The 27305-nt window shown below is 38.2% G+C and overlaps 2 protein-coding genes across 3 annotated transcripts in view; one reads left to right on the top strand and one right to left on the bottom strand.

Moving 5' to 3' along the window:
- The window catches only part of DPP4 (dipeptidyl peptidase 4), a 66878-nt gene extending 61006 nt beyond the window's left edge, over positions 1-5872 (top strand). The window contains exons 22-24 of the mRNA XM_077830381.1: positions 2466-2538; positions 2807-2880; positions 4092-5872. Coding sequence (XP_077686507.1) covers positions 2466-2538; positions 2807-2880; positions 4092-4190 — 246 coding nt within the window. The 3' untranslated portion in view covers positions 4191-5872. The remainder of the gene's footprint in view (positions 1-2465; positions 2539-2806; positions 2881-4091) is intronic.
- A 5854-nt stretch (positions 5873-11726) lies between these two features.
- SLC4A10 (solute carrier family 4 member 10) overlaps positions 11727-27305 on the bottom strand; it is a 204609-nt gene continuing 189030 nt past the window's right edge. For both annotated transcript variants that reach the window (XM_077829536.1, XM_077829537.1), the window contains exons 19-25: positions 25588-25839; positions 24186-24254; positions 22779-22952; positions 21889-22011; positions 17884-17951; positions 16352-16468; positions 11727-11793 (exon numbers count right to left, since the gene is read on the bottom strand). In XM_077829536.1, the coding sequence (XP_077685662.1) occupies positions 11727-11793; positions 16352-16468; positions 17884-17951; positions 21889-22011; positions 22779-22952; positions 24186-24254; positions 25588-25839 (870 nt within the window). The remainder of the gene's footprint in view (positions 11794-16351; positions 16469-17883; positions 17952-21888; positions 22012-22778; positions 22953-24185; positions 24255-25587; positions 25840-27305) is intronic.

The following is a 27305-nucleotide window of genomic DNA, read 5'->3' as shown; positions in this document are numbered from 1 at the left end:
AAACAGGGTACAATTTTGTAAATATGCCATCTTGTACTGATTTGACATTTGTTCTATTAGCTGAGACTATGCCAAAGGGAGAGAGAGACCTTCAGATTTCAGCCAAACCTTAACTTGTTTGTTGAGCGCTGATAAAATGGTGACTGCTGTGTGATCTTTAGCGACGCCAGTTATGCTCAGTGTGGCCCAGAGCTGAACACTTGCACTGACATGAGCTTTGAGAGCAGTGGTTTGTACAATGTAAGTCATGAAAGCAAGTAATCATGCTGATGTATTGGATTTATTTACCCTTAAATGTGTCCTGGGGTCTGATTAAAGTATCAGTTCTCTCTCTGAGGTGTAACTGTGGCCATCTGACCTGAGATTGCTCCTGACTCAGAAACCTCCAGTGTTAGAAGTAAGCAGGTCATATTCTCCTCCCTGGGTTTGGTTGGATGCATGTAAAAGCAGAATAGGACCACGACTGACCATAAATACCCAGGTTTAAGCGATAATCTGTTGGGAAAACAGTTGCCTTTGCGTATTTTGTGTTCTCCGAATTCTTGGGAAGTATTTACAAATGAACTTGTCTAATGTTAACACTCGGAGGAAAGAGGCAAAGAAAAGCTGGTCTCAGACTGACGAAGTTGGTCAAGTATAAGGCCTGAAAGTCATAGAGTAGAGGCAAAAGGAAATGACTGACTGACCATGTCATGCATCTCTTCTCCTTCACCACAATGTTCTCTCTTCTCACCCCTTCATAAATAATAAAGGTTGATTTGCTGGCATGACTAAACAATCAGTTGTAGGTGCTGCTTCTCTGTGCATGTGGACAATGTTCCACCCACTGAATGCTGCTTAATTGGTTTTGCCACTGGACCATTACTTCCTATTTCTCATTCTCTCTGAATGCTGCTGTACTCATGTTTCTCCAGGCAGTTGCCTTGCCATAGCTTTAGACTTTCCAACTTTGATATTTTCTAGGTTGTTGTTTTTTTTTCATCACACCTCCACCGTACCAACTCTTGTTTCAGTAACCACTGTATTCAGCTTTTAGTATGTCACTGGTTTCCAGTCAGTTAATCTGTCCTTACTGAGCCATCCTCTTCGGTTACTCTGATTCTGATAGTGAAAGTTGAAGTGGCTTGTGGTTTTTTTCATTTAGTTTGCAATTTACAGCAGACCTAATCTTATTGAACTGTATAACATTAAGTTCAGTTTTTGCCGTTAGAGTAAAGTGTGAATAAGTAATATTTACAACCACTTTAAGGGTACTTTATTAGAACAGTGTAAACAGGCATAAGTATAAATGCACTATGTATTATTGTTTCTTGGTAGCATGCTACATTAGATTTTTAGATCTAAAACCATGAGGATTCTATATCTAGACCTAATTTTTAGTAATATTACATTTGATCTATTATCTATGAAAGAGACAAACACAGATTCCCATTTACACTTGTCTTCCTTATACGAGATCTTTTATATATGTAATACAAAAAAGTTTATATAAGGGTTCAAGCAAGACTAGCAAAAGAGCAGTGTAACATCGTTAATGGATGAAAATTTGCATTTCACACACTTTAAAAAAACATTATACCAATATATATGTTGTATTTCTCACCAGGCCTACTTTATTGTGGTCTCAATGTGCATATCAGAACATTGTCCTGTACCCTTCCTTGTTCAAATAAATGATCTCTTCAGCCTGCATTTCCTCTTTTTCTTTCTGCAATTCTCAGGTTATAATTGCAAGTCCAGCAGTTATCATATTGCTGGTTAGCGTACTGTTGTCAGTGTTTTAAATTTGTCATGATTAATCTTTAGTCACTGCTTTTCTCACGTCAAGATTTTTCTACTTCCCAAGGTGTGACCTAGCTTCAGGTTATGCCTTTGGTTCAGTGTTATTTTCAACTTGTATTTCATATTCTCTCAATTTTTTAAACATCTATTACTCCCTCAGTAAGTTTAAATATCTAATCTTTTTGCTTAGAAATAAAAGGGTCTGGTTATATTGATATCATACATATATTGTAGTGTATGTTTTGTTGAGGAAAGTGCTTGTTCAGTCTCTCAGAAATAGCCAGTATATGCTACAGTAGGATGCAATGTTGTCATGGTAATACATTTTTAAATTGTTTGCTGAATCGCACTGGAAACCCACGGCAAGTACAGGGCTGCAGGCCAATAACAGCATGTCAGCAATGCATTGCGTGGGGGCCTCTCTGATAACTCTGTCCCTCTGGAGTTGTAATGCAAGTTACTTTGCAGACACACTGCACACATACATCCCAAACAGAGAAGCACATTGTGAATGTTCCCATATAAAGTACAACACTCTTGTGCACACTTGAACGTGATTTTGTTTATTTTTATCCAGAGGCCTCCTGGTTACGTTAACTGAAAGGAAAGTCGTTTGGTGGCAAACTATTTCTTGAATAATAGCACCTTTTTTTTTTTTTTTTTTTTTTTTTTTAAATTTTCAGAGTTCAACAGTCATGGCTAAAGCTGAAAATTTCAAAGAAGTTGAGTATCTCCTGATTCACGGAACAGCAGATGGTGAGTTGCAACTAATTAGACATTTTAGTGTTACAGACAGGTTTGCAGTTTTACTACTGACAAAACAAAATCAGGAAGGGGCAAGGCTGTTACATTTACGTCAATAAAATAATCTAGCTTTCCACAACTAATTTGTCTTCTGGTAAGCAGTGCAGGAGAGGCTTGTGTCTTACTCCTGTTTGGGTGTTCTGTTCATTGTTCTGTTTTTCCCCACAATGGCGCAGAAGCCATTTCTGCTTTACCTTTTCCTTCTCTTTCTTATTCCCAGATAACGTTCACTTTCAGCAAGCAGCACAGATCTCCAAAGCTCTCGTTGATGCCCAGGTGGATTTCCAAGCAATGGTATGACTCGATGCTGATAAGGAATGTTGTCAGGGCTACAGTCTCCCTTCATATCTACCTGGCAGATCTGAGAAGAGAATGTAGCTCTTACTTTTATTATCTCAAAAAATATGCACGTATTATGGGGAGGCATACATAGCAATTGCCTTTTTGAGGTTGTGTTGAGATTTGTACCTAAACCAGGATGACAATCTCTGTTTCAGCTTCAGTGTCTGAATTAGGCACCAGATTTGGCAAAATAACTCCAGAGGACAAAGTGATTTCCTGTATAATTTTTTAGTAAATTATTTGTTAACTTTCACACAGGGAACAGGGGAAAATTTGCCTTTTTAAAATTTTATCCTATTTATCCTCATATTTCGTAGGGTTCCTTTAGCCACCTAAGCACAGTCCATCAAACTCCACAGTCACACACTGGTATTTAATTCTGCTCATTTCAGGTGTGGCCTACACCCAAGATGTTATCAAAGTCCTTTTCCTTGGTGTATTTCAGCTAGGTTAACCAACAAACCTGTTCACAGACATCGGCTACTTGCCTTTTCTGATGCTACGTGTGGCAGCTGCCTCCGATGGAGCTGTAAACTGTCAGCCTGAAAACTTGTGCTGCACCTTATCCTTTCTCCCTCTGACCTCATCCCTGGCAGGGGACCAGAAGGAGGGAGAACTGAAGCCTAAGCTGTCACAGACTTGCAGCTGTGCTACAGAAGCAGTTGCTCCTTCAGACAAACAAGAGTGGTAGCATAGCAGGGTGAACAGAGCTTTGATGAAAGAGTACAGCTCCGAAGGTTACCAGGAAAGGAAAAGGGATATTCTACGGGGCTGGGCTCTGTAGGGGGTTACACAAAGGATAATGTATATCAGCATTGATGGCAAGCCCTGTGCTTAACTGTCAACAATGACACATATTTACTAAAAAGTCCACATAAATTCCCACATAAAATCCTGTTAGAGCAAAGTTAAGGCCGATAGACAGCATGTCCCACCACCACAAGCAAATAAAGCAAGGAAATAAGCAGCTAGGTCACTCAGCACCTCATCTACATTCCCTTCTCAGTGGCCTTCAACTACCTCCGCGCTCATTCCAAACAACCGCCTGGAACTCTGATTGAGTACATGTGTCCTGTTTAATATTAAGAATTCTACAGCATGTATTATGTTGTGCATAGTTCTGTATGTAGCCAGATATAATATTGTTCGTTTCTTTTCCCTAGTGGTATACGGACAAAGACCATAGCATTGGAGGAGAGGCACACAGCCATATTTACACCCATATGAGCCATTTCATAAAGCAATGTTTCTTGTTGCCCTAGTACCAACGCGGCATTTCATACCATACTGGGATTTTTTTTATCAAGTTGTTAATAATGGCACTTTTCCAGTAGAGTCTCTCATCTAAACTTGCACTGAGCCAATATAACTATTTTTGAGAACATCTGAAAAAAAATTTAAAATCCTTAATGACCGTGTAGACATCATGTCAATTTTTATAACAACCTCTGTTGCCAAGCAACTATCGCATTTTTATTTAAATTTGTTTTAAATCAGGTTTTATCAGAACAAGAATGTTTACATGTCATTTGCCAAATTTCCTTTTTTAAAGTGTGGTGTTTCAATCAATACCTTTCTGTACTTACTACTTTCACTCTAAAATGGAAATGTACGTATATGGTCTACTTCTTGGTGATATTGATTGATAAATTACTCATATGTTCACAAACAGAGTTGCTAGCTGAATAGAGGCAGAAGATTGGGGGCTGGAATAGAAAGGACGTGTGCCCTAGAACATTATATTTGGCAGAATTTGATTTTTATCATTTATCTATTTAACCATTTTTCTATTTTTATCCATTTAAATTTTAATTTGTGCAAAATTATGGATTTTAAGCATACTTTTTGATGTTATCTATGTCATTCACAGTTGCAGGAAATTATTAGGGAGCATCAGACAATTATTTAATGACAAATGTTGAGATAAAGCTTTATAACCATTAAAAAACAAATTGACATCACAACTCAAAATATAAAAAGTAAATATCCTTAAATCAAACCAAATTCTCAACCGGCATTTTTTGTACTTTATTTCAATAGAAAAATATTTTTGTCAGTTTGTATGCATACAGGGAAATTGATGTTTAACAGGTTATAATTAGGCTTGGAAGTATTTGATTTGTCTTGGTAAAGAAAGTTCAGATGATTAAGAGAGATCTTTTTGAAATTTACTGAAATCTGAATATTTTTAGTGACAATCAGGATGAAATTTTCAACAAAAACTTCTACAAAATTATGGCTTATGTTTTTACCTGCTATACTAAAAAGAGACTTATGTTAGTATTCCATTTCTTGCAGAAAATTCTATTTTTTCAATACAATCCATTTCATGCGATGACATGACAAGTCTGCCTTGTAGCACACTCTAAAAAAAACCAAACTGTGATTATAGAAAAGCTTTCTGCAAAGCCCTTGAGTAATACCTATGAAAACAGTGGAGTTGAATTCCACAAGTGCCTAAAGGGCAACAGCGTTGTGGCGCTTACTCACTCCTTAATCAGACAGACGGGTATGGACTTTGATGGGAATTTGCTTGAGTACAACCTGAGCAAGGATCTTTGGCCCATTGTTACTTATGTAATCTTTGTGAGGCAGGGATTGTATTACCTTCAGTGCCATATACAACACTGGGCATGTTGCCAGTGCTTAAGATATAAATAATCAGTGAAAAATTAAAATGCAACCTGAGTATCTAACGATCATTAGGAGCAAGGACTGGATGATGTCTTTGTATAGAAATGTGCTACAGTGTTTGAGTTTTCCACAACCTACTTGTAAATTTCTCTCAGATTTATCATCAGGCTCCACTTAAGTCTCCCCACTGGGAAAATCAGGAATAATATGAGCCTTTTAGAATTAAAAATAAAGTGACCATGTAGCCCTATGGCTTTTAGCAGAGTGCTCTGTACTCATGTATGGTAAGAGCTAAACCGTTTATCTTAAAAGCAGAACAGCAAAATTTGTAATAGAATAAAGGCATAGTTGTGGTACCAAAGACTTTTCTGAACAATATCTGTAGTCCTTTTATCTAGTAGAAAACTTGACTAAGAACTCCAACAACAAATACGTTTTTGTAATGAAGGAAACTTAGGCCTTGGCTTCACTACTGGGGTAAGTCAACCAAAGTTACGCTATTCCCATCTTAGGTCGACTTACCCTGTGCTGCGTCAATGGGAGACACTCTCCTGTCAACTTCCCTTATTCTTCTTGGAGAGCTGGAGTACCCGGGTCGCCTGGAGAGCGCTCTGCCGTCAATTTAGCAGGTCTTCACTAGACCCACTGAATAGACCCCTGCTGCATCAATTGCAGCAGCATCGATCTCCCTGTAGTGAAGACCAGCCCTAAGTCCAGTGCAGTATTTCCACCTTTTTTATAATTGTGTTTAGTCCTTGGTAGTATCATGTAACAAAGCATGATATGACTATATTACATTTAGCACATTGGTTTCTAACATATACCTGTCACATAGTTATTACATGTGCATAACGGGTTAGTAGGGTTAGGTGTGAATCTAGAAGTAGACAGATAAAATCCGGGGAAGGAGAGGGAACAAAGTCAAAGTAGCTTTAGCATTCCATCTCCATGAGGAGACAGGCATGATTCTAGTGGAAATAAGGCTGCAGTTTTCATAAACATGTACCTTGAAAATTGTTCAAACACCTCAGCCTTGCCTCATTTACTCAAACAAAACCCAACACCTGCTGTGAATGAGTGATCACCTGCATTACAGTGGTGTTTTAGGTGCAATTTATTAATATTTCTAACATACTTTATCCCTATAGCACCTTTTACTTAAAAAGTTCTCAAAGTATTCTATTTCCTCTAAGCGGGAATAACAGCCAGCTCACTGATGCCAGAATGAACGAATGAACAAAAGATCCTATTCACTCAAGGGAGAAGAAACATTACCTAGAATAGGATCACAACAAGCTATAGAAGTGACAAGTAAATCAAGGAACTTTTCTTCCCTGATGGATGCCATAGGTTCACATAATAGCTACATTCTTAGACGTGAGAAGAACCGTGAAAAAATGTCAACCAGGATAAAATAATCTCTCATGTAGAAACCAGGTTTTTTTATGGGCCACAGGACTACACACAACAAATATGAGCGCTTCATAAAGGATAGCACAGAATTTCTTCATTAGTGCTCACAGGGAAATCTGCTACAGGAAACTTGTCCATGGTGGTTTACACATAAGCAATACATGCTGTCCTCCAGCTAACAATGATGCTAGAGTCTGACAGGCAAAGTCCTCTGGATTCTAGACATGTCATTCTGTTTTATTTTATCTATGAGGCGGAACAATGTATCTCAAAGTATTATGCTGAGTAATTTAAGACACTTAGGTGATAAGTAACTAAGAGGACATAGTTGAAAACTGATTTTAAGCATGAAGCTGTAATATTACTGGGGTATGAATGATACCACATTTATAGCAGTGCTGCATGGTTGGATGCCAGGCTAACATTCAGGAAGAATACAATGGCCTGTTTCTGATCCCTCATACACCCACATTGCCCCCCAACTCCATCTAATTACACCAGAGTAAGACAGAGCAGAATGGGAGACCCCCCAGGCTAGAATCACAAGGTGGATTTAGGCACCAGTGTCCACCAGTTAGGCATAAGTGATATGTCCCACCTGAGGTGCTGGAGAAACCACCTTGATTCAAGTAGCAATGAAGTTGTCACCACATAATTTAGGCAGCATGAAATGCCATGTGGTACAAACAATAAATCGCCCAGCATTTCACCTCTCCCTGCTGCAATGGATTCCAACACGTCACAGATTCACTGCAGTTGTAGGCCAGGCACTACTGCCTAAGCCAGCTCTGGTGATGTTATATAAGGGATCAATTTAATCCAGTGAGCAGAGGAAAACACACAGATCTGCAATCCAGTTATAAGTCAGATTTTATCTGCACTCTCTGTACAATGGGCCAGTGCCAGCTGAGACTGGAGCACTGCAAAAGCAGTGTTGATTATAACTATGGCTAGTGACTACACTACAAATACACGGGGGGTAGGGAGTGTACATAACTGCAATCTGTACAGACTGAGTTCTACATCCTCAAGCGCCAGTTTATTACAAACTTCATGAAAGGCTGAGAGAGCAGCCTCGCTGGGCCTGCAACTCGCCCTCCTGTGCCTGTAGGCAGGACAGGGGGTGGGGGAAAGGCTGAGCCTCGACTCAGTACCCTCTTGGACCTGCCAGAACAGGTGAGTCAGTGCACCGGGGGAAATAACTTGTGTAAGGTATATGGCTGGTGTGCATAAGCTCCGCCACAGCAAGGAGAGGAATCAGAAGCTGTCTTGGGACTAAATCATGGTCTGCACCTGGGGCAATGCAACTATGTGCCACCTCTGTTCAGTGGTTGTGGCAAAGCCACAATTTAACATTTAGTTAAACTCATCCAATCGCAGAACAGAAACCATGTGACTTGTGATCAATCACAATTAGCTAATACAGATTGTATATTGAATACCTACATAGGGCACTGCCTAGACACAGAGATCCACCTGCACAGAGCAGCTTGCAGGATTGGGACATACAGTTGTCAATTAAATTACTTACTCCAAATTGTTCACCGAGCTGTGAGCTCCACCCACATAACTTCCTTAGTGTACAAGTGAAACATTTCAAAATGTCTACCTGATGTAGCATTTCAGATGTTTAAAACAAGAAACACACGTCACGCTGCATAAATGCCCCACAGACTAGATCATTGTGTCTTGCAATATAAAAATGAAAATCTGTTAGGATAAATATTTATTTCCACATAACATTTCTTAGTCGTGAAAAACACAATATTCTATTCACATGTACACATTACTTAAACTTTTGTAATAAATTACATCAAAGAAATTCAGTAATTTTGACCAGGAATATGAAATTAGAAGTAAATACATAACACTACATTTGCATTATATTTGATGTGATTTCAAAATGTTAAGATTAACATTGGAATAGCATTAAAATTCACAAGAATAGAGTGACTGTAAAAAAAATACTCAAATACTGAACGGAAATACAGAATGCCACTGAATACACTGATTTTTTAGTATTCTAAGAGTTGGTTATGTGAAACTTCCTATTCACTTTGATCATCGGTAACAGAAAGTCAGCAACATATCAAAACACCAGCAGGCTGCTTCCAGGGATGAACCAGTATTGTATTTCTATACTAAGCTTAAAACAATTGGAATGTTACAATGTATCATCAGGTACACAAAAACAAAGCATTCTAACCTTGATGTGTCTGCATTTTCCCTAAATTTATAAATACAAACCATTCTTTCTTAAATGTAAATCCTTCTTTGCACCCATTAAATATAATTTCCTTAAAAATGACCTTAAAGGGCTTTGATAATACTAAGTAGAGTTTAGAACAGTGATCCTACTTATTTGCAACAGAATGCACTGGCTAGATTAGTCAAAACAGCTTTAGAAGCAGTGCTTTTCATGTGTTGGACACTAGGTGTGAAAAGTCACTCCTTTTAGATCTGTGGAGCGATTATTAGCGTATTGGAAGAGCTAGGAAGCCTTAAAGCCCTATAAATTGATCATTGTAATGATTACAAGACTGAAGCCACTAACACAATGATAAGAGTTAGCCTTCTTTAGTTTTTTAATTTGTTAAAAAATAACAAATCGTGACATTTCCACATAATGCTCTAAAACTTTTGTTATTGTTCAAATGCTTTAGTGCCTGATCTTACAGTCCTTATTTCTGTAAAATTTAGCTTGGTTAAAGACTGAAGGATCATGCCGTAGTAAAATCAGTTTGTATGTAGTAGAACAACTTCTTTGTAATGGTTTTAAGTACGGCTGTCAAACAATTTTAAAAAATCACAATCACAAGATAAAATAAAAGTCATGATTAATCATAGTTTTAATCACACTGTTAAATAATAATAGAATGCCAATTTAAATTTTTTATGAATATTTTTTGGATTTTTCCTACATTTTCAAATATATTTAGTTCAGTTACAACACAGAATATAAAGTGCAGAGTGCTTACTTTATATTATTATTTTATTACAAATATTTGCCCTTTAAAAAAGAAACAAAAGAAATAGTATTTTTCAGTTCAACTCATATAAGTACCCTAGTGCAATCTCTTTATCATGAAAATGCAACTTACAAATGTGAAATTTTTTTTTTGGCTTGGAAATCGATGCATGAAAGAGCATTATGAATGTTTTGTATATCTGGCATGTAAATACCTTGCAACAACGGCTACAACAGTGCCATGTGAACACCTGTTCTCACTTTCAGATGACATTTTATTGTACAAATGTAAATTTGTGTGTCTTAGTGACTGGCTGAACAAGAAGTAGGACTGACTGGACTTGTATGAGGTGAACTGAAAAATACTATTTCTTTTCTTTTTATCTTTTTAACAGTGCAAATATTTGTAATAAAAATAATATAAAGTGAGCACTGTGCACTTTGTATTCTGTGTTATAACTGAAATCAATATATTTGAAATTGTAGAAAAACATCCAAACATATTTATAATAAATTTAAATTGGTATTATTGAATAGTGCGATTAAAACTGCAATGAATCATGCCTATTTTTTAAACTAGTTAATTTGTTTTGTGTTAATAGCATACATTAACTGTGATTAATTGATAGTCCTAGTTTTAAGCCATGTCTTAATTTGCAATTTTGAGTTTTGTTTTTAATCAATGTGCATTTAATGGAATAATGAAAAGAGCGTGTAACAAAAACAACAGTTGACCAGCTCTAAGTCTCTTGTGTATGATTCATATCTGGATGACAGCAGGGCATGACTGTAAGCAGAGGGGTAACAATATAGGTGTGCAACATAATGTATGATTTTATTTTTGGCGTTTAAAGGTTTTAGGCAATTAAACAGAAAACCGATCATCACTAGGAGGGCAACATAACTGCATATGTCTGGTAAAGATTTGTATCTACAAAATTCCCACTAATATTATAAAATACTGGGTTCATTAACAACATAATGCAGCTGTTTGACCGACCACTGCAACATTCAGTACAGTAAAAGACACTGTAATCACAGCTTGCATTTTTAGCAAATACCATAAGAAATATCCAATGATGTGAAATATTCATTTTTAACAAGGTAAGAGAATGTTTTATATATTAGATATGTGATTTTATGTTCCAGTTACATACAAATGTGAATATTAAATATTCTCTATTAATTCAAGGAAAACTGCATAAATATTAGGTCTGATAACAGTGCTCTTAGTGCAAGAGTAACCCTCGAGTTCAATGGGAAAGTTCACATGGGTAAGGATTATTCTAGCGAGATAGGATCAGGTCAGTCATTATTTAAAAAAAAACCCACAAAAATCTTTAAAACTAACTTTTACTCATTAATTTGGGTCTCTTGAAATAATTGACTAGAGCTAAAAAAGAAATGGGGCTATGTTTCAAGTTTGTCTTGAATGAAGTTATTAGGGATTTTCACACAGGCGAAGTAGAAAAATCCAGTACAAAGCTACTAAGTTAAATTTGAAAGAAACTATGCTTACTAAATTGATTAGATGAATTCAGTATTAACAAATGGCTAACACATAGCAAGGAAAGTGAAGATTCTTGCATTGGGTACAGTAGATTTTTGCACAGATATCTGACAGTGTAGACATTTAGAAGAAAATGAAATAAATATTGCACTACTTACATTACCTGTGCTAGTTTGGGATGAAAGACAAAGTTTACAATATATGATCAAATCAGTTATGTTAATGATTGTGGCACTCCTTTCATTTGTTTGTAAAAATAAGTTGAAGAACAAGTCATAGACAAGTCTCCCGGTCAACACCTTTCCCTGAGTCAGCTTTCTTCTCTCTTCTGCTTTCAGCACTGTGGGGGGAGGAGGGGAAATAAAAAAGAATATATATTACAGCAGAGCTTATCATAGTTGCTAGAGCATTGAACCTGGGGGAAAAAACCACATGACTGCATTAACTTTTCATGCTGCATGGCACAAACTGCGAAGCAAGTGTGAAAAACTGCAGTGTTCCATAGTACAGACGACACTGGCCAGCATTTTAGTAAGGAGGTAAGTCAACAATAAACTGAAAGTTTACATATGTGCAAATCTGCGAGCATGCAAGAAAAAATAGTTGCTTTTTTTTAAAAAAAGATACTGTACTACTGTTAATGATTTTTTAAAACAATGATAATGGTACAATTTTGAAACAATACCAGCATTTTTTGAAATGGCACAAACAAGAGCTTCCAGTATTTCTTTGCTGTAAATGTGTGTATTCTCATCACTCATGTATGAGAAATATTTTGGACCAATTTATCTAAAGAGACAGTGAGCAGTGCTAGCAAATTTACATGGAAGCCTCAGGGTCCTTCCTTTCTTCAGAAAAAAAAATCGAACTATTTTAATTTTAAATCCTTGATTTAGTTCACATTTATGCTGTGTGATGCCAGGCACAATTTTTTAAAAAGGGGTATCCCAGCCATGCACAAGGCAGTTGTCAGCAGCATATTAACAAGAATATTTTCTAGTCTTGATTCAAATTCTAACACAATTTTAATGGAAAAATGCTGATGATTTGCCTACAGAAAGCAATATACAATATGTGCAAGGGTGATTATTTTCTCTGTCCTGAATCCTATTTTATGACAACCTGCACAACAAACAGGTTGCATTGATATGTGAAAGGAGCGTCACTGCGAGCTCCTTAGAGCAAGATTCATCCAGTCACATTAATAAAATTTAAAGACACTTCCAAAGTGCAGGTAAATCAACCCTTTGACAAAGAATGGCAATATGTATTTCTGAAATACAAACCTGGAGCATACATATAACCTCCTGATAGGAATGATTCCCTAGCAGGAGTGAATGAGAACCAGTCCAAATCCAAACATGATTTAAATAAGGAGTCTCCAAAATTGCTCCTGTAAAATTTCCTCACACAAGTAGTTTTTAAGGGTACAGATATTATTTTCATTTTGTTAAATCAAGCCCAAAATTTATCTCCCTGGCTGTGGGGGCTTCCGCCTATTTCTAGGGGTGCTTCTGGAAACAACAGAGGAATACTGATTTCAGCTGGATGCAACTGCCCAGTCCTGTCACCTCTGGAAAAAAGTCTCTACCCTGCCAGGTTGTCTCCTGGGGATGACATAGGAGATGCATATCCCCTGATAGTCTGACATCAGGAGTGGATTTTTCCTTCTCACTGAATCAGCCAGAGAAATCTAAATGGGCTGTGCTGGCTAAAGAGGATGTCTCCCTTGCTGAGCTTCTCTGCAGAGCCTTTGGGCTAAGGGGCTATGGAGCACCAGTAAGCCAGGAGTAGGGACAGAAGAGTCCACGATAGGGTAACTGCATTGGAGTGGCTGAGAAGTCATTTACCTAACCTCTCCTCCGCTAAAGCAGCTCTGCAGCTCCTAAAGCGCTGATCTGTTTCTTTGTTTATTATATTAGCACCAAAGGTCAAAGCGTTCCAAGATTCAAGCACTCAGAAGGCTTGGTATATTTTTGACTGGACAAAGACTCTACTGGTGATAAATGCTTATATGAAATCTTATTACAGGATCTTCATTTGTTTCTATTCGCCTCATTTAGTCATATTATTTTGGTGTTTGGCAGATAACACATGAACAAGGACAGGACTATAGACAAATGCTATATTAAATGCTTGTTTAGTGGTTTAGTCCCAAAAAGCACAAGTGCAATTGCCTTCAGCACAAGACCATGCATGTTTTTCTCTCTATGGCAGAACACACGTTCCTGCAGGAAACAGAATATGGTCATCCCATTCCCTTGGTTACCTGAAAAGCCCCTTGAACTTTTCAGTGTGGTCACTCTTATAACTATTACCATTGCATCCATTTATTTTCAATACTTTTCTATCCATTTGAGATCAAACTGTATCCTCAAATGTCAGCATAAAATTTTCACTGAACTCAATGGAAGCCACACACATGCACCTGAGAACAGAATTTGGCCCTTATTTAGTTTTGTTTCTGCTGTGTCATAACTAAGCATGATATGAACCTGCTTTTGTTTAAAAAGAACAAAAATGAAAAGACTGTGTCCCTTGTTTGTTGGATTCCACCTCTCTCCCCGTGTTCCACGCAGGCAACTGAGACACACTAGGCCACTAGACACAGCAGACTTTAGATTTCTATAGCTACGGGTTGGGCATTTACAGGAAGGAGGATTTTATGGTTAAAAGCCTGAAAATGAAAAACGAACAGCCTGATCCTCCAGTTCTTACTCACATGAGTATGAACTTCGTCCCCAGACCCTAAATCTTAGGTTGAGTAAAAGAAGTGCCAATACTCATCCGGAAACAATGAATAGTCATAAAGGTCAAATTATCTCCTGAGACCCACCCCATACAACCTCACCAATATCTTCTGAGCCAAATTCTTTGCCAACGTAAATTTTGTGCTGTTCTGTTAAAGTCACTGGAGGTGCACCAGCATATTCCAACAGAAAATTTGGCTCATATAACTAATCTCTCTCTCACGTGTGTATACATACAAACACACACAATTATTATTGTATGTTTTTGGTTTTTTTTTAAAGACAGTACCATAGATATGCATGGCACTTGGTAGATAAATGAGATACTGCCCCTGCTCTGAGAAGCTTACAATCTCCATTTAAATGCAGAAGAATACAAATCTGTAATGCTTGTCACTCATAGATGAGGCCCTATATGTTTTAGGTTCAAGATCAGCTTCTAGTGGAAACTCCTGTAGGGCCCCTCAGCCATTGAGGGGTTGCACTGGTGCTTCTCCCATTGAAAATAGGATTCTTTACCTTAGTTTCCACAGAGATACTCTGAGCAATACTAGTTTCCACAGAGATACTCAGAGATAATCTGAGCTCATGCACTCAAGTTACATACAGGGATTCAAAATTGGGTTCATAATGAAATAATCTAGGTCAGAGGCTTATTCAAATGAGTAGCAGTGTGCTTAGAACTTTATTACTGAGGAAACTATTTCTGTGTTTGTGTTTTAGCTATCACTGAAATTGCAGTTATTGCATTTCCAATATAGGATTTTTGACCAGTAGATCCACATAGTTGTTAAGAGACAGTGCTTAAATGCAGAGGGTTAAAGAGTTCCCCAGCACAGCCTCACTATACACTTCCCCCATGCACAAATCTACTGTGATTATGTCCTTTGGAACTATATAGAGGGTGGGAGACAAAAATCAGAGCCATATTTTTATTTTGATTGATAGTAAATTGGTGCTAAAATGGAGCGCATGAGCAAGCTGGTCTACAGAGATTTGAAATGAAGATTCTCGGTCACCAACTGTTAATCTTGTTTATGCTGTTTATGGAAAGAGACACATTGAAAAAGCAGCATGCCATTTTGGGGTAACAAAATTCAGGACCACAGCTTTTCTATTTCATTTCACTCCGTTTAGTGACGCTCACTGAAATTTTTTCTACTACGTCATCTCTTCCCAAAGCAATTAAAAAGTCAACTTTCCAGGGATATCTCTTGGATTTAGAAATCTAGGGTACAAATTCTGGATTAAAATAATAAAAATTACTACTGGACAAATAAAAATGTACATATTGTGAGTAAATTCAATTTGTCATTTAAATAGACAATGTATATATTGAGTCTTCAAAAACATGAAAAACATTTCTAGACCTTATAGAACAGTACCTATTTCAAGTATCACAAAATGACACTCAGGATTCTGACAGAATTATTTAAACATGGATCATGAGTTTTCCATTCATTTTGTCTCCCCAAAAATTACATATAGTAAGTCATCTGGGTTTCCAGAAGACACTATTTAAAATTGGAAAATGCAATCAAGGAGGAGGTTGAGGAACAGGGTCTTACCTTTGGGGAATCAGCTTCTAGAGTGATTAGGAAGGGGAGCTTATGACAGAAATGTGATATGAAACAATTAAGTAGAAAATCATGTTAATTTAAAAGTTATGGAAATAGCGGAAGATACTTCTTACAATAAATACTATACATTTAACATATCTACTCATTCATATTCATACTCTATGGCATGGACAAAAATGCTCTCTTCATTTTACAATATACCTGGATTATACTTTAAACTTTATGCCAACAGGAAATTACATTTCTTTGGCTGTTCTAAATAGGAGTTGCAAATATTCTGAAATATATATAATGAAAGAGACTTTTTTTTGCAATTTCAAGCATTCTACTCTGCCCTAAATGTATATGTATAACACTCATTAACACTAATGGGTGCTGTATGTGAGCATTTCAGTTACAGTGATGACCATGTTGTCTTTATTTTTAAAAATAAATAACTCTTCAAGAAATAAACTTAGTGGTAGCTAAAGACCTTTTATAGTCCCTCCTTTTTCAATTTAAAAAATCAGCTGTTTTGCTTGGCCCCAATACATGAGGTTTAATATATTAATAACTTAAAAGTTAAAACCTTTTAGAAGGAAAGCTTGACTCCTTATCCTTTGCATTCTCTGAGGATATCAGCAGTGTCTTCCATACGGCAGTTTTTGCCATTTCATCAGAAATATTTATCACAGATGGATCATCTCTAGATGAAAATGAACACACAATATCACAAGCGATCAGTCTTTGTTCTCTATATTACTATACAGCAGGACTTGGTCATTGATTATTAGGATAATAAATATTTAAATATGTTAAACAATTATATTAGAACTTAGTAAATATTATTAGCAACTTCACACATACTCCATTAATGTCACTTATTTAGTGCTTGACTCTTGCAGAATGTTGTACAAACATGAATTAATTGATCCTAACATCATCTGTAAGGTAAGTAGGTATCACCACCAATTTATAGATGGGGAAAATGAGATACAGAGAGGTTATGTGAGTTTCCGAAGGCCACTGAACATATCAATGAACTAAAATGGAAGAACTTCTGGTTCCTAGCACTCTGATCAATTCACTAAACCAGTGTTTCTCAATGCCTGGTCTGTGGACCGGTGACGGTCCCGGAGATCTCCCTGACACAGTTGAGGAAGGCAGCCAGCCAGTCCCTAGTATCAAAAAGATTGAGAAACACTGTTTTAGACTATACTAACCAACTCCAAATGCAAGCTACAGTGTTTTAAAACCATTGCAAAGCTGGAGTAGTTTAAAGATTTTTTTAATGATTTCAAAACGAATGTCCTTTCTATTAAAATAAAAGAGGTATTAAAAATTCAGTAACAGTAGACTCCTGAACCCTTGACTTATGTCCCTAACTTTATTAGGACTGCTTCTGAGTAAGAACTGTAGGACTGTGGACTTAACCTTTCATATATTTATTTTTAAAGCTTTAAAGACCTCCATCTGTGATAGCACAACACTAAATATTGTACATCATTTATGACTTTATTTGTATACAGATCAAGGCTTGGTATGCAAAAAAAAGTGGCTCCAAAATTTTTGATGAACTGCACCAGTTTACAAGACTAGGGTCTTGATTGTGTCTGTGGCCTCTTAGGGTATGTCTACAGTGCAATTAGACACCTGCAGCTGGCCCATGCCAGCTGACACTGGCTAATGGAGTTTGGCTGCAGGGCTGCAGCCTGAGCTCTGGAGCCCTCCCACCCTGCTCCCCACTCTAGTCTTGCAGTGGGTGCACCAAGAGCCAGCCCAGCTATTCACCATTGGTGGCCTGATCCTGCAGTCTTTTTGCAGGCAAAACTTCCACTGATGTACTTTTTTCACGCTGAATAAAGACTTCAGGATCAGGTCCCAAGGCAAGGGAGGTGGAACCTAGGACACAAAGCCTTAAACACGAGTTTGGGATGCATATTTGTGCTTTGCTAACACACATGCATATTTCCTGTTGATAGGACAGATTTCACTCTGTGCCAAGATTAACTAATTATACTGTGTCAGAGTATAGTGGCATGACAGGGTTTTATACAATTGTTTAGTCCTTGTCTCATGTTTGCTTACATCAGCCCCAAGTTAATCAAAATTATATTTTACCTGTAATGACCTTCAAGTGGTAACTGAACAGTGCCCTCCTCTTCCATAGCTAACATACTTTGTTCTTCCTAGGAGGAAGAAATTTAGATGCAAGAGACAAAATGATATTCTGAACATAGATCTTTTTATATCTGTTATAACCTTTCTTTTCTGTAGTATTAAATATTTACTAAAGTTCTTTAAAACAGAGGATACAGTTCCAATTGCTTTTTATGTTTGAAACATCTGATGCTAAGAATAATGTATTTGAAGGACAATTTTCCACTTAATGGTATTTTTCAATGCTAAACATAAAAGTTTCCTTTGTAACAAAAAGAGAGCGAAGTTACTAATAACTGTTCAGCAAAGAACGTATATACCAGATTTCAAATACTATGTAAGAGCAGACATTTAGGCAGCACTGTTGAGCAAGCAAGAATCAGGTAATCCCAGATTTCTGACTGCATGCACAATTTTACTATACAGTGAATGAGCCAGGGCTTCAAAATTAATTTTCAGTGGAACACAAAAAGGTACCTGGGAATACCAGGGGCTAAGGAGAATGGGGCTGTGCGTTCAAATCCGTTGGTCAAATATTGCAAGTTCGTGAAACCTTTAACTCCAGAAAAACATAACTCCTAAAAACCACATGTCCTGTCAACAATGAGAGGGCAAGAGCTACAGGCCTTATTTCTTTTCTGAGTTCAAATCCAGAGCATCCCTCAAATATACCCCAGGCTTAATATATACCCTCAAGTATACCCCACTTAAACTTAATGTTCTACAGAGCCCACATTATTCCAAGGCCTCAGGCAGTCCAGGACACATCCAAGGGTCCACTTAAGGGCCACAGCCCCATGCAACCTGTTACATGAGGAAACTTCAACGTCTTCTGCAAGAGTGCCAGGTTCTCTGCAAATCTAAAACTCTCTGCACTACAGGTGGGTAGATACCTAATTTATAGGAAAATGTGGGTGCAGGAGAGTCTATATGCGCCCCATTAATTCTATCCCCAGTGCGGGGACCCTAACCCATGCTCCCATGGCCAACCCTTTAACATTGCAATCCAACAAACCAAACAACTCAGGTGAACCATGGAAATAATAGTGTCTGCACAACATGAACCCAGGCAAATGCTTCAAAGTTAGGTGTGCCTACACTGACCAATCGATGTGATTATAGCAGCCTGCGCTAACCCAGCACAGCACACACAACCCCATAAAGACTGAATCACAAGAAATGAATGCCAAATGTAACCAATAACCCAAAGGAAAGGGGTGGGAATGTTATTTCAATACTGGGGAGTAGGAGGCGGCAGAGTAGAAAGAGGCTGGCAGGCACTGTGACCAGGAGCAGCAGGTTTGTACAAATGTTGGTGGTGCCCAAAACACCCAGAGCCTGCCCCACCCCCAACACCTGCCTAAGGCTCTGGGAGGGAGTTTGGGTGGGGAGAGGAGGTCTGGGGTACAGGCCCTGGGCTGGGGCAGGGGATTGGGGTGCAGGCTCTGGGAGGGAGTGTGGGTGCAGAAGGGGTGAGAGGTTGGGTTCTGGGAGGGAGTTTGGGTGTGGGGGGGTCTGGGTGTAGGCTCTGGGTTGGAGTTTGGGTGCTGGGTGCAGGCTCTGGGAGGGAGTGCGGAGGGCAGGAGAGGGTGTGTGGGAAGGGGGGTGCGGGCTCTGGGAGGGAGTGCGAAGGGCAGGAGAGGGTGTGTGGGAAGGGGGGGTGCAGGCTCTGGGAGGGAGCTTGGGGTTGGGATGCAGGCTCTGGAATGGAGTTTGGGTGTAGGCTCTGGGCTGTGGCAAGGGTTGGGACTATAGGAGGGGGTGAGCGGTGCAGGTTCTGGGACGGAGTTTGGGGGCAGGAGGGAGGGTGTGGGAAGGGGTTGGGGGTGCAGGCTCTGGGAGGTGGTTGGGGATGCGGCACTTTCCTGGGGCTCCTAGGCAGGGAGGACTGGGGGGGGCTCCATGTGCTGCTACCCCCAGGCACTGCCCCCGCAGCTTCCTATTGGCTGTAGGGGCGGTTGGGGCAGGACACAGACCCACCCCGCACAGGGGCTGCAGGATGGGGTCAGCAGCCATGTGGAGCGAGAAGCAGGAAGCTGCTCAGCTCCACTGCACTGCCAGTGGTGGGTGGAGGCCCAGGGCTGTTTTAAATCACCCGGGGGATGTGCAGCGGGGAGTGCCCAGGGGGTGGAAGGTGGGGCTGAGGGAGAGATCCGGCCTCAAACATTGCTGGAGCTGGAGCCCAGGCCAGGAATATTCCTGGTCCCCAGGCACCACGGTCCCACAGAATTTGACTGTGACAGCACCCTGGTTATATGGCCCATATTCCGAGCCCACACTCTTAATTTGGCACTAGCTATAAATGCTGGTATCCTTTCCCACAGTGAGGGAATTTAAGCCTTGCCAAAACCGAGTTTTTCTCCCTACCCATTTTACTACTAGACCTGTTAAGAAAAGTCACCATGTTAATTTTTATAATGAGAAAAGTGTATTTTGTCCGTTCGGGTCTTACTCAAAATGGCTTGCGTGGTTAACTCTGAAATGGCCTCCGAAGTGTGTATTGGAAGAGATGAATATTATACAAAAGAAAACTGCAAAGCAGGGGGAAAAGGCCCTAGAAATGTAAAGCAATGTAAATTATGAAATTTTGATCCAGTCAAACAAGTTTTTAGATCTTGTCAACTTTATTTATACTCTTGTGGATAGAATATTTCTATTTTTAAAATCTGTGTGATAGCAACTCTCCAATTAATTCTTTAGACTACATGTCAGAAGTTTTATTACTAGTTAATTTTGTCATTTCCAGGCTTCACAGCTTCGTAAGTTTTTGACAGTTAAACAGTTTTAATGATAGCTCCAAATATTTAGAAATGCCAAAACATGTAAAAATAACCTCTCGAAATAGACAGTGACTGAAATAAAGCAGCAGCAGCAGCAAAAAAAAAAAAAAAAAAAAAAAAAGATTTTCCCAGTTTTGTTGTCTGATGCCGTGCTATCTGGAATGTGAAAGAAAGCGACACATAAGCAAAACATAGGCATGATATGGAAAGGGTTCCTTTCCAACAACTCAAAATGTGAAAAAGGTACCTTGATTACTTATAATTAGTTTGAATAAAAAAGACAACAGATGTGGACTCAAATCTCTTGTTTGCATTGGTATATCAGTTACAGTGTGAAGTAGAAAGAGCAGTGTATTTTAAATTTCATTCTGATAGCTTTGGACATATATTACAAATAGTAAATATTAATAATTAATATATTTATCACTTATATAGCATCTTTGGTTTTCAAATTATTTCATAAACATTAATTTTCACTATGTACCAGTGAGGCAGGACAGTAAATTTTATCCCCATGCTACAGATGGTTAACCTGAGGTAGAGAGGCTAAGGCCCAGATTTGTCAAATATTTAGAAGTTGCTGTGTTCAGCATTGCAATGCCTTACTGAGTTAGGAGTCTACATACCACTGTAAAAGGGATTTAGGTACTTAACCCAAACTCCAATTTGGGGCCAAAGGGATTTAGGCTCCTGAGTCCCTAAACCACTTTTAAAAATTAGATTTAGCTTTCTAAATCAGTCAGTGTTACAATGCTTAGCACAGCAATGTCTAAATAACCTTTACAAATCCAGACCTAAGTGAATTGTCCAAGGCCACTGAAGAAAACTCATTTCCAGGATTAGAATTCTGGGGTTTCTGACTTCTAGGCCTGTGTTCAAATCACTAGACCATAGCCCTCTCTAAGGGACCCACTTCATAATTAGATGTACCACTAGGATTCCTTCTTCCCACACAGAATCTCTTTGACCTCAGTATGACATTATGTTAGCATACAGGTCTGCAGCAGTGCATCTATTTGCAGGACTGGGCTTAGATTTGTAACTTTAAAATGTGATATAATCAAGGTCAAAGGACTGACACAGTTAAGTCTACATGTCACATGGAAGATGACTCAGCTCTAAGATTTATTCAATGGAAATACTGATAAAGAAAAATTAGGAAGTGAAAAATGAAACCACGACCTACCTCTTTTTCTGCATCTTCCAGTTTCTTTTTCTTGCTTTCGGGCATCAAATCATCCAACCAGCTTAGCTCCCGTTTGGTAAAAAATAAATCCATGAGTTTTCTGACAAACACCAAAGCTAAAACCTGGTCGAGACATTTATTTCAATGGTCAGGGTATTGTAGGCAAATACAAATGGTAAATATGCTTTTAAAGGGACACTTTCAAAAATGATTGTGTTTAAATTTGTAGTCAAGAGGCATGGCACAAGCATACATATGAATGTTATACGGTCTACTTTGCTTTGCTTGCATACATTTGGTTGGTGGACCATTCAAGAGGGAAGCTGGAATTTAATTCTTTATTTTGGAAGGGCTAATGCATTTTTCAGGGCTTGGAAAAAAATTTTTAGGGTGCAGTATGTTCTGGGCCAGTTAATCTTTACTGTCAACCTCTAAAGCAGCATGAAATACTAATCTTTTTTTAAGTCAATGATATAACTAAGGAGAATTGATTTCAGTAACAGAATCAATTGAGTTATTTATTTCAACAAGACATAAAACTCTTAACAAAAAAGTCTCTCCAGGCATTAAACACCCTTATTGAATGGATGTTCTTTATGTAAAACAATCAAGTAGAAATTTTTTTTAAAGTGTCAAAGAGTATCATAAAGGACCAAATCCTACTCACCTTTCTCATGAGAATAGACAGTAGGGCTACTCACATGTATAAAGTGAACGAGATTTGATCCAAACTGCAAGGTTTATATAGAATTTCACTTAGATCATGCAATGTGAAACTATCCTTACCTATATTTTGAATATACCTGTACCCAATTCATGTTTTCTAGCAATTATTATAATTTAGGAGAAATAACTTATCTTTTTGAGAAAATAAAAGAACATTTTCATACCATCATTGGAAAGACAATGGCAGCTCTTGAAACCTTTATAATCCACAGGAGTACAAGACAGCTCAGCTGAATTATGGTGAAGAGATGGACTTTTCGAAGAGGAACATGCCTCAGATAAATAAAATCTGGTTGATGCTTTGCGGGCATCCAAAATAACTTTATTCTATCAAAAAGCTAAAAGAAATATAAAGCATAGATTTTAGCTGCTGAATTCTAAGAAATTTATAAGCAACTGAAAAACAGGAACTTATAATGTGAAGTATCAGGCAACCTTAATAAAAGATGACCAGCCCCACCGATAATAAACAAAATTTAAAATAAATGGGACACTGTCAACTTGCAATCATATTTCCACATTTTGTGACAAGTAAATATCTAAAATATCTCGAATTGAAGGAGATTAGAGAAAAATGTTTGCTTCTCTCTCTTTTAGTTTGTTTTCTTTGTGCACTTGACAGCACTTTTGGGCACAGCCTACTTCACTGTTTTGTTGATGGTGTGTGCCCCTCCCCCAGGCCCTGCAAGGGTGCATCCATCTCAGCACTTTTCACACACTGGTGCCGCTCTGCCGGCACTAGCCAATATGGGGGAGTTCATGTAGGCTGGGCATACGTGTTTTTACTACGTCATTTCACTTTGCAACAGTACATGAGAAACAGTCCTAGTGCCAGATCCTGAGCTGCAGCTGTGGAGTGGTTGGCACAGCTCAAAAGAGTGGGATGTTAAGGAGCTGTTGGTACTCCCACAATCCTTGGCCAGCTCTGTGCTGGCCTAGACCCAATGTGTAGATTGTTGCCAATGGTGTTGCAGCTGCCAACTACCTCCAGGGCCATTCCAGCAGTGAGAAATCACTAGAGCATTCCCTTTCCCCTAAGTCATGTCCACTGTAGGAATTGCTACAGTTGCTCTTCCCTATCTGAGGTATCTCTTACATGTGGGAGGGGAATCCTCAAGAGTCTGGTTAAACCAGCTTTAGAGCAGCTAAACAAAGGATTGGTCTACTTGTGTAGACGAAACTCAAGCGGATGTTTACCATTAATAGTAGTAGCAATGCTGAAATGGAAGAGACAGTAGGCAGGCATGGGTACAGAGGGAAGAGGAAGGAGCATATGCAACAGTGTGTTGCTCTTAGGCCCACGCAAAAGTCCCTTTAAATAATCAACAGAGGAGCAGAAGAATCATTAAAGGTTTTTACTTTTTTTCTTTTAATTTCCATGTGTACTATTTAAAGAGAAAAATCCATTTTATTTTTCAAATTAGTCACTTCCAGGAAATGAAACTTGACAGTGTCCCTTTAAGTTTCTATATGAAAGTAAATAGAGAGTAAAAGAAAAAATGACTATCCATTTTAAAAGTAAACACAATCACTAACAGAGAAACGTGTGCTTTTCTTATACTCCATTTTACCTGAATTCCCTTTAGAGATGAAGCACCCATGTAAAGAAATACCCCATAGAGTACTGGCATAGGAATAAACTGCACAGGTGAGGAGGGCGAAAAAAGGAAGAAGAACATAATGAATATCAGTTCATGTATAAAGATATTTTAATTCAAAGACCCATATTCCTGAATTAATCAAACCAGAATAAATTCAGAATAACTCCCTTAAAATTAGTAGAGTTACTCTGGGTTTACAACTATGTAAATAAAGAGCAGAATTTGGCTCCGAAGATGCATTTTACTTTAACAGTTAGTTACCATAATGTACTTTACTCACTGTTCTCAAAAATTAATACAAATGCCCAGGAAATAAAAGTGTAAGAGTACATACATAAAATAATCAGATAACTTTCATGTAAAATATTGTTCAGAGTGTGACCTGAACATTACAACCAACATTCTCAGAAAAAGCATCTAAGATCACACTTTTTTCATACTGTAAATAAAACAAAATAAATAATACTGCTAAGGGAAATTTTCTATGTTGTTTGCACAGTGTTGTAAGTACAGTGCACAACTGTTTCGCAATGATTTTGTGAGTCTGAATATCTAGCTAAAATGTGCAGACTCTTTCTGGTATAAAGTATGTGGGCAGGGAAATCTTTCCATATTTAAGAACCTATTTTAAATGCAATGCACACAACACACTTTTTTTGTGAAACATGCTTAACGTTATATTTAAATCAGAATTATCCAAAAATATGAGCATTAAACAATCTATTCCCTTCATGTTGACCACACATAAGGCCAAATCCTGATCTCTATGAAACCTATGGGAAAATTCTCATCAATTTCATTAGGACAAGGATTTTGCCTACAAGCCTTACTGATATTATTAAGAATCATGTACACATATGGTGAGAATAGACCCCTAGTTATTTGCCTTGACTTGGAACCTGCTGAGAATGTGAGAAAGCTTAGCTGGTTATTTCAAAGACATCAACTGCAGAATGCTTAATGGAAACCCCCTTTTTTAACCCACAGATCTATCACACAATGTTCTTAAGTTATCCAAATACTGAACAAATTCGGTTGCTGATGTAATTTAACCAGACTTTGGTTTTTAGATGAAAATTTGTCATTAATCCAAGGCTAGTCTAACTGTGAAACCCTGGGCCCACTGAAGTCAGTAACAGAACTCCAGCTGACTTCAGTGAAGCCAGGATTTCACCCTAAGCCCTTTTGGTTAAAAATATGAAATGTCCCTACCTATTTTATTATGTGAGTGTTAGACTACATTGATCATTGTCAGACACAGAGCTATTATTGCAATATATGGCAGTGTATCTAATCGATAAAAAGCATAATTAGAATTGAAATTCTATGTACAGTACTATTCACTTTTTCTTTATTTTTCAAAATGTATTACCTTAAGAACACTTGTCAAAAAGACAGATGAGCCCATTAAGACAAAGATCATGAGCCCTGTAACTCTTTGTTCCCGTATTCCAAGAAATTTGGGCTGCTCTCCTGGAGCAGAGCACTCCGATTCCAGTTTTAAGCTATTCACATGGGAAATAGAAAGGACAGTGGCAGCAACAAACCATGGTAATCCCATAATAGAGCACACTCCCAGCATGAGTGCCACCATCAACAAGTCGAGATGGTATCCACACCCTTTCTGTTAAAAGAAACAGCAACAATAACAAGATGTAAAATGACATCTGAATTAAGGAAAGCTCTAGCAGCAGGCATACCTAATTAACTATTAGAAACAATTTCAAAAACTCAAATGCCTAACAGAAAATAGCAGTCTTCCATGTTTTATCTAGCTGAGGTCAGCATGAGCGAGAGGTGGTTATTATGGTGATAGTTTGGTAAATTATGTGAAATGAATTGGTGGTCTTAGTCTAGTTCCTAGCAGACAAGTGTCCATATCACAAATCTTCTACCAAAACTGGTATCATTTGGCTTCTTTGCTGGTGGTGTCATGAGAGATACCAAGAGAAGCCATCTCTAGAGGTGGTCCTTCTGTAGCCAGTTTCAGATATGTTGGTGAGCAAATATGGGAAAAGTTGTGTCGCTCCTGATTTACCTGGACCTGATCTGTTGAGAACGGTGGATGCCAGTTACCAGTGCTGTCAATATGGTATCATTCACATGCAATGAATTCACTTTAAAAAAAAAAACTTAATAGAGGACACCAAACAGACATGGTCATACAGGTTGAAACACAAAACTTGATTCTTCCCTCCACAACATATCACTGATATTGTTAAAGTAGCAGCTACAAAAACTAATTTAAATCATCAGTGTCTATAAATGTACATGCACCTTTTTGTATGTTTTAAAATCCTTTATATTAATGCCACATCAAATGAGTAAGTTCTCAGTAGTATCATTATCATGCTGAACTGAGGTTTGCGTGTGATTTTTTTCTGGAGATTTCAATCTGTTTCTGCTTTTGTCCATTGTAAAAATAGTCTTCTATAAATTAAGAAGGTTGGTTAAAAAAATTAATCAGGTATTGTGCTTTTTCAGTTTTCCCCCATTACTTTCTTAAGAAATACCATCCCATTGGTAGGAACAGTCAGTATGAAAGAAATGCCATCTTTAAAGGTTGACTGTGTTAGACAATCAGATAAGTCAAGTTATAACATTTCTGTGCTACTGAGCAGAGGTATGTAAAACACTTGATTCAAACCTCAAATGCATTCAAAATCAACCTTGGTTTGTTTTCAACTTGTATGTGAAAATGAACATTGCTTTGCATAAAGTTATTGCGTATAAACGAACTTTTTGTCAAAGCTGGACTTTTTTCCTCCCTCTTTTTGGAAACCCAGGAGCACTGTGGGTATATTCAGACTACAGCTGGAGGCATAAATCCCAACTGGCGCAGATGTATACATACTAGATATGACTGACATAGTGTTATAAGAATACCAGTGTAGCCAAAGTGGCATGGGTTAGCTCCCTGAATATATATCTAGGGTCTAAGACAGGACTGTACTTGGCTGGCTACCCCAGGCTGCTGCCCACACCACCACAGCAACACTGCTATGTTTAGTGTGCTATCTCAATCAAAAGAAAATATCTACCATGGTGGAAATTACACCTCTAGCTGCTGTGTAGACATACTCTCTGAGG

The sequence above is a fragment of the Eretmochelys imbricata genome, chromosome 11 (assembly GCF_965152235.1).
Source record: "Eretmochelys imbricata isolate rEreImb1 chromosome 11, rEreImb1.hap1, whole genome shotgun sequence".
Taxonomy (NCBI): domain Eukaryota; kingdom Metazoa; phylum Chordata; order Testudines; family Cheloniidae; genus Eretmochelys; species Eretmochelys imbricata.
This window is presented reverse-complemented; position numbering and strand designations above follow the sequence as displayed.